The 8,922-nt window shown below is 31.0% G+C and overlaps 1 protein-coding gene across 1 annotated transcript; it reads right to left on the bottom strand.

The window, feature by feature from the left end:
- Positions 1-5,124: 5,124 nt before the first annotated feature.
- Positions 5,125-7,943, bottom strand: LOC120357262. Its single transcript, XM_039447371.1, has 2 exons — positions 7,354-7,943; positions 5,125-5,253 (listed from the first exon to the last, which is right to left on the bottom strand). Exons 1-2 carry the CDS (start codon positions 7,865-7,867, stop codon positions 5,144-5,146), a joined length of 624 nt encoding a protein of 207 aa, XP_039303305.1. The 5' UTR covers positions 7,868-7,943; the 3' UTR covers positions 5,125-5,143.
- Positions 7,944-8,922: the final 979 nt, after the last annotated feature.

Below are 8,922 nucleotides of genomic sequence, written 5' to 3' on the forward strand. Positions count from 1 at the left end.
AGAAACTAATGAGGAGGAATCTACATAGCAAAAATCCCCTCACATTGAAAAGTTCGCTGATTAATTAGTCACTTAAGCTTAATCACTATATCCAGTAATATAATAGTCCTTACACAATAACGAGAACACTATAAAATTCTAATAACTAAATAACTGCACTGCATTATGAAAAAAAATGGTCTAAAAACGTTCCGGTCGCCCATTGAAACTAAGAAACACGTCCAATCGAGCACGGATGGATTCTTCATCACTACAGTTCAGCATGAACGGGTCGGACCCGGCTTTCGGCGATGTCACGAAGCATAGCGTCGAGCAAACCCGCACCACGACCACGAGGTCCATCACCGGGAGCCAAGCCGGCGTTGCGACCTGAAAGACGGCCGTGACTTTGACCGCGTCCCCGACCGAAATCCAGTCCATCGTCCTGTTCAAGGTCGTCACCAACAGGCCGCTGGAGAAACACCACGGCGCGACCACGAACGGACGGTACATCATGTTCCAGGAAACGCACCCCGGCACGTTCAGCGGGAACGGGAAATCGAATTCCACAACGGGCAGCGAAGGTCAAAAGGCGCCGCAGCACCGAATGCAGCTCGTGAAAAGCAGGCTAGGGGTCCACCAAGCCCAACTCGATCTCTCGAAACGAGTCCAGAATAGGACGAATAGGACCGTAATCCATGATTTTTTGCTTATTACGCGAACTGCTGCCCCAAAAGCACCGCACAACAGCAAGAGCGAAACTAAAAGACGAAGCAGTAGCGAGTTGCAAAGAACTCTGAAAAAGATGTTGACAAGACACTTCATACGAAATAAAAGATGATAAGAATCCAAAATTAAAATAGCTCGACAGACAAGCACACGTGCAAACAAACACTACAGTACACTAATATCATTATCATATGAGATTATATTACAGAGCAACGCTAGGGATAACGCTAACAAGGGGAGGATCAGGTGAGTCACCCTGGGATTTTGATTCCAATTTTTTTAGTTACTCTGAAAACAAAAAAAAGGTTTACGTCTCCCGGCGTTTGATCGAATAGGCCTTAGTTTCAAAATAATAAATTTGTGAAAATTGGCCATACCGCGGCGCACCATATGAGCCTTCTCGGTAACTGTTTTCCTAACCAGTGCAGTTGGCTCCGTGCGTTAGGTGCTTGCTTCACAATCGTAAGATCCGGGTTCGCTCCCAGATGTGTGCAATATTTTTTTTTTTTAATAAGTGTTTTTTTTAATTAATTTTATTTATCTTGATGATATTGATCTAATATGCAAATTTTTAAAATAGAAAATTTAATTTAATATCACTTTCTAAACATTAATTTAAATTTAATTTGAATTCAAGTAATAATATTTGAAATAATAAATAGGTAATAATAATAATAACATATAAGTTATTTGAAATGGATAACATATAAAGGCAACGTATCTAAATTTTCAAATTGTTTAATTAAAATTTTAATTGGAAATAATATTAACAGTATTTTAAAATTCTAGTTTTTAAAATAATTAATCGTAGAAGAAGAATACCAGTGTTAAATTTAAACAATTTGAAAATCTTTATAAAATATAATTAAACAAAATAATATGAAAAGTTAATGGAGAAAAAGTTACTTTTTCGGTGATTGCTTGCACGGTGTAGCTGCACTATTCTTCTAAAATTTAATGAGTCGAGTAATGTCGAGATGATAAATGAAGAAACATTGGTAGTTATTTTTTTCGAGGTCGAAGAGTTGGGCCATTGTAACTGGATGGGCCAGGATTGTTTACTTCCTGTAAAATAATAAAAATTTTTTTAATGATTTTTTAAAAAACAATAACATGTTTACATGTAAAAAAATTTATATGTTAACATATATGTTATTGTTTTTTTCTTATTATAACATTTTTGTTTTTATTGTTCAAATTTTTATTACAAAACAATTAAAAAAATTTTTTTTTGAAATAATTTTTAGAAAATTTGAATATATTTTGTTATATCTTTACTTACTTTTTTCTTGTTGTTTTTGTTATTGCTCTCGTCTTCGTTCTCATAGTTTGTACCATCTTGTTCATGTAGATTGATCTACAATAAAAAAAATTGTTTTTTAATAATTTAAAATGAACTGCAGATATCCGTATCTTTTATAACTTACTCTATTTGCGCAGTCCATGCTGCACTTGCAGGCTTCAGAACATATTTTTGCCGTTTTTTTTTGCAACCACATAACCGATTCGCACATTTTTTCTTGCATCTGCAACTCTTTTTCGTTATTTTTACGCCATTCATATTGTTTTTCAATTCTTCTAGTTCATCACTTAAATTTTGTATCGTTTCTTTCATTATATTTTTATCTTCCCTGTAAAAAATTTTTGGTATTTATTTAGTTTAGGACGGACATAAGACATTATACCAGGATGAAAATTTCAGGACTTCTCAAGGAATGTTGATATATATTGAACGTTCTTATTAACTGAGATTTCTCTCGATTCGCTCATCAGCATTGAGAGATGTCATTTACTCACCCTCTAATCTTTTAATCACTCTTATCTCTTTTTGATGCCCTTTACCGGCGTCTCACAAACTTTTTCGTTCGGTTGTTTACGTGTCTCGCTCCTTGCGCAGTTGCCACGTGCACAGGGCCCGTAACCTGTTGTAAATATGATACGCCAGGAATAGGATGCGATACGCTAAGATAAATAAGACACGAATTCTGCAAAACACTTTATTCGATTCACTAGGATCACTTTTCTTAACTCAATCACGTTTGAGACTCTCTCATGAAACACACACAGCAGATCGCACACTCACACCGTCGCAGAGACACGAACATGAGAGGCGCTCGGCACACGAGCTGGGTGTACATGGATAAAAACATTAAATAAATATAAATGAAATAATATGAATAAAATAAATATAAAATATTATACATACTGAAGTTTTGGATTTCACGGTAGACAATTTTTATTGCTGTCATCATCGGATGTTCTACAACATACGTATCACTAGATATGTGGTAATAATATATTTAGTTATTTGCCCATACTTGGCACCAGTCAATTGGCAGAATATATGGATTATTTTTAAATAGTTCATGTGCATATCGTAATGCCTCTAGTTGATTATTGTACAACTCTACATAAAATGACATATAGGTTTTAAATAAATCTGAAAAAAAATCAAATGTTAATCATATTGTTGTAAATATGATACGCCAGAAACAGGATGCGATACGCTAAGATAAATAAGACACGAATTCTGCAAAACTCTTTATTCGATTCACTAGGATCACTCCTCTTAACTCAATCAAGCTTGAGACTCTCTCATGAAACACACACAGCAGATCGCACACTCACACCGCCGCAGAGACACGGACATGAGAGGCGCTCGGCACACGAGCCACCGTAGCTGCCATCTCTAGGGGTGGGAGCGCATCGCTCGTTCAAAGCCTGGCTTTCGCAATACTCCCTCCCTTTGTGCGAGCGATCCGTGGTACTTTATTATATTCAGTCTTTATCTGAAACATAACAAGAATTAGTTATCAAGTAAAATTAATCTCTAATTTTGTCTAAACTCTATATTCATTATTTTATCTCTTAGATATGCGAATGCTTCTAAAGGTAAAGGTTTTGTCATAATGTCTGCCAAACTCTCTTTGGTCTCAATTCATTCGACTTTCACCTTCCCTTGGTCAACACACTGTTCAACAAAGTCTCCATGAGTGTCAGCCATATGTTTTCTGTTTCCAGTTTCTTTTCTCTCTCTCTCTCTCTCTCTCTCTCTCACACACACACACACACACGCACGCACACACACACACACACACACACACACACACACACACACACACACACACACACACACAAATTTCTCTGTATTTCCTCTAAGTTGTCATCAAACGTTTTAAGTTTGTGACTTCCATCCTTCTTAGTGCAGTTTTCTGCTGCTCTATTGTTGCACCAGATTGTTACAGGCAAGAATGTTCTTTCAACAACATATCTGAGCGACTTGTCCAATGAAATCATTTCTTGACAGGCCTCGCTCATTGCTAGGTATTCTGCTTGACAAGTAGAGAGTGTAACATAAGTCTGTTTATGACATCTCCATGCTATCACGTCTCCATACAGTTTGATTATATATCCTCCAGTGGATGTAGAGTCAATGCAATCTCTGAAACTAGCATCTGTCAATGACTTCAACTCGTCTGTTTTACCTTTGAACGTTAATCTTCGATTCGCAGTTTCTCTAAGATATCTGAAGACTCTTTATACATCTTGCCAGTCTTCTTCTGTAGGCTCTAACTGTTTTCTTGCTAAATAATTCACTGCAAAAGCTATATCGGGTCGTGTAGCATTAGCCAGATACATTAGGCTTCCTATTGCTTCTCTATAGGGTACTCTTGTAACTTCTTTTCCAATGTTCTTTTCTTTTAATTTACTTCTTTTGTTTCTGTTGCTCAACCTTCTAGTGACCATAGGAGTACTCTGAGGCTTGCATTTATTCATATGAAACTTTTCAAGTACTCTCTCCGTATATTGCATTTGATAAATACTCATATATCTTTCTTCTTTGTTTTGCTCTATTGTTATTTCCAGAAAATTCTTGGGTTCTCCAAGATTTTTCGTCTTAAAGATTTCACTCAACTTCTCTATGATTTCCTCTAATTTTTTCTGATCGTTGCTTGTAACTAACATGTCATCTACATAAAGTAGTATGATCACCATTGTGCCTTCTTTCCTCCATGTGAACAAGCATGGCTCGTGTAGATCATTCTCTAATCCAAGTTTCTTGGCTTCTTCTGAAAACCTTTTATTCCATCTTTTCGGACTTATTTTTAATCTGTACAAAGCTCTATTCAATTTGCACACCTTTGTCTTTTTGGTGTTTTTATTCACTTCTATTCTGTCTGGAATTTCCATATATATTTTTTCTTTTATAGTTCTATTCAGAAATGCAGTCTTCACATCCAGTTGGTAGGTGTACAAATTATATTTGTTTATTATTGCTAATATAGATCTGACCAAAGACAATCTTGAAACCGGTACATATGTCTCTTTTAGATCATACACATTCTTGTCTTTACATCCTCTTATCACCAGTCTCGCTTTATATCTGATTGATCCATCTGCTTCAGCGTTGCCAACTTTTTGAAGCAATGGTACCCTAGATTGTCTCTTCCAATACACCAGAAAGCACTAGATTTTTATAAACTTCTTCAACGAAGATATAAAGCGATACTACCAATAGTAATGATGAATAATGAACTGCAACCACTGTTTAAAAGCGTTTAGAATATTAGCAAATTCTCAATTTCAATAGAGAATGCTTAATTATTAATATAGATTAATATGGATTTTATTTTAAAAAAATTAGATAGCAATTTTATTACACATTTATTTTAAGAGCAAAATAAACAATATATTTTTATTTTCAAATTACAAGTATTTAATTAGTTAAAAAATTGTATCCATTATTGCGAAAAAGTTTGTTAATATATATATATATATATATATTTTTTTTTTTTTTAATCTCCGCTTTTTTTAAATATAATAAAACACAAAACACATAACATTATAAATGTAATAAACATAAAGTTTAGATATTGTTATCATGAAAACTTTTCGTGGACATAAAATTTATACTAATCTTGATAGAAAAAAAGCTTATCATTAATATATGAAATTAATTCTAATGTGTAACATTTTCTCGTTGTATAATATATTACATATATGTAAATAAGTAATTTTGCAATAATAATACTAAAAATACAACTAGCTAACGTAATTCTATATACGTATATACGCAATTTTTTAAAATAATATCACTTTTATATTATTGCAATGTTTATAAAACTTACAAAACGAATAAAGATAAACTAAAATAAATAAATACATTGAGTATTGTTATAATGTGATGAAGTATATTTATAAACATAAAAAATCAAAATCATAATTCTCTTCTTCATTTATTTTGTAAGTTTCATTTGTTTTTATTTTTTTTTTATTATATTAATCGGAATATCATAATTATGACAACATTTATTAAATTGTTTTAAACTACATCGAATTCTAAGAATAGAGCTTAAGGTTGTAACACTCAATTTATTGCGACTTTTAGTTTTTATCAAATTTAATTGACTAAACAGTCTTTCAACTTCCGCATTAGATATAGGTAATGTTAATAACGTAATAGCAAATAATGCAAAATTGCTTAAAAGGATTCTCATTGCTAGCATCTTTGAAATTATTCACTTCATACCAAAACTGTTTAGTATCTGTAGTAGCATTCCACTTAATTAAATGAAGAATGTGCCACTTACTTTCAATTATATCAATTTCATCATCATTTTTGCCAAAAAATTTTAATATAGGTACTAATAAAGGCTTGTTATGATTCAAAGCTACATCACAACTTAAATATGATATTTTATTCATTATATCTAGATTTTCAGGAAGACGATTTTTGAGCTCTTGTATTAGCGTTACAACAAAATTTATTGCTCGTTTTCTCACATTCTTCATCTTGCGATAATGGTTTATTATCTCTCAAATTTCGGATAATATTTTCAAATTTAAAACTTAAATAACAATTCCAATCTATATAATCTTCAATTTTATTTTTAAAAATATCTAATTGATGATGACTGGGTAAAACAATTTTGCTTACCAATATTGTTATTAACTGGTTTAATTCCTTTGTTAATTTGGTAGGATCAGCAGAAGCAGATTCAAAAAGTTTATTGACTCTTTGAACTTCTTGCAGTATAGTTTTCAGAAAAGATAAAAATGCATGATTTGTATCATCAGAATACATGCGGTAAAGTATCTCTGCAGTATAACATTTTTCAGAACGTGAAGTATTAAAGTGTGTTTTTAATTCGAGTCATTGATCTAGTATTCTAGAAACTGCTACTTCGATTGATAGCCATCTTGTTTTACAAGCCTGTACTATTTTAAGTGGTTCCTCATCATTATTTATGGCTTTATATAAATTTTTATATGTATTCTGTCTGGAAGATGATTTACAAAACCAATCATAAGTTTCTCTTATTAGATATTCTAAATGTCTAGGTAAGCACAAGTCAGCAGCTGCCGAAACAGCTAATTGAAGGGAATGACAAATACATTTGATTAGAATTAAGTTAGGGATTTCTCTTTTTAATTTAACATAAACACCATTGTTTACCCCAGTCATCACAGATGCGTTATCAGTTCCTATACCAATAAGATTATTTAATTGAAGATTATATTTATGCAAAGTATTTTTAATAACTTCAACAATGCCGTTGGCTGAGAAATCAAATAATTGAGGCATATCTAAAAATGTTGTCATAATTTGATTTTGCAATTCACTAAAATATATGATAATTATACCTAAATATTTTTGAGTTGAAATATCTGTAGATTCGTCGATAATTAAACTAAAGGTAGAAGATCCAATATCCGTAATTAAATTATGTTGAAAATATGGTGCTAGCACATTATTCAAAATACAGGTGCATTTGCTCCTATGAAGACGAAGATTCGATGTATTTCCAGGAAATGCTATCTTGCATACTTCGTTTAGATGATCTACCGCATTTATTGATGTGTGACAAGCTACATAAAGTGCCAATTTAACTTCTGCGTGTTTCTCTTCTATAGATTCTATATTTTTGCAAACAAGTTTTTTTTGAGATTTTCCAAAAACAATATTTTCGTTTACTTTGTGTTTTTTTGAATTGTTATGCCGTTTGAGATCACTGTAGTGATTATTTAACAATGCATGGCATATTTTGCATTTAGCTTGATTACTTACAGTACTAGGCACTGAAATAAGCCAATCTTTTAATTCTGTGTCTTTGAGCCAGGCATCTCTAAATTTTTGTTCATATGACTTAGAGGACATCTAAACATAAAAAAATTAATATATTATTACACTAGAGCTATATTCCAAAACATCCTCTCCGAGCAAAATTTTACTCAATATACACTGAGAAAAAAGTTATAGTAATGGTAACAAAAAAAAAGAGTTATTCATAAGTAACCGATTTTCATTGAACAATTTGGTTAAGAAAGCAAAATATAATATTTCTTTTGTTACAATAACAAAATTAAAGAAATTTTTTTATTTAACAACACAATTTTATTTAGTTACTCACGTTTTGGCAACAATAATATAAAATTTGGTTGCAATGACAAAATCCATTTTCTTTTTGTAATTTCAACGAAATAATCTATTAGAGCAGAAAATATTTTTATTAAATATTATACTGAACTGGTATGATTCTGAATTAACCAAACATTTTTGAAATAATTATTTAAATTTGGTCAATATTACAAAATAATTATGTAAGAGAGACAAATTTACTTAATAGTTCTTATTTGACGTATGATATATACTTATAAAAATTATATATTTTTATCAAATCACTTTTACACACATATAAAAGTTATTTAGCGAAAATATATAATTTGTAAATATATTTACATTAAATATTAATAAGAAATATACACATGCATATATATTTATATTTATGTATGTACATATTTATATACATATTTAAATTATATTAACAATATGTATAACACATTGTTAATAATATATATGTACATAACTTATAAGTTTAACATATTGCAAATTTCTATGTCATCACAATAGATTTGTGTAATCAGTATGTAAATATCATTCAAATTGTTACGATAACTTACGATAACTTACGATAACTATATCATAAATTTCTAAAATAATTTATATAAATTGGTCATAAAAACATTCTATGATTAAAATATACTTTATTCTTTTAAAATGATATAAAATGGAAATACAAATACGTATACATCTTACGATAATAAGCATAAATTCTTATATGCTAAATACACACATATTTATTTTTCAAAATGTCTCATCATTTTATAAATTCTCACATGCAAAAAATATTCTATACAAAACTTGTTTTTTGC

Source organism: Solenopsis invicta, chromosome 3, assembly GCF_016802725.1.
Source record: "Solenopsis invicta isolate M01_SB chromosome 3, UNIL_Sinv_3.0, whole genome shotgun sequence".
Classification (NCBI taxonomy): Eukaryota; Metazoa; Arthropoda; class Insecta; order Hymenoptera; family Formicidae; genus Solenopsis; species Solenopsis invicta.

What these genes read in the sequence shown, in the direction of transcription:
- LOC120357262 (XM_039447371.1), bottom strand. Translation starts at nt 7,867, where the DNA reads ATGTCCTCTAAGTCATATGAACAAAAATTTAGAGATGCCTGGCTCAAA. An exon ending in TTCAACTCAAAAATATTTAG is followed by an intron (nt 5,254 to 7,353) that starts GTATAATTATCA and finishes GCTTTTAAACAG; the next exon opens with TGGTTGCAGTTCATTATTCA.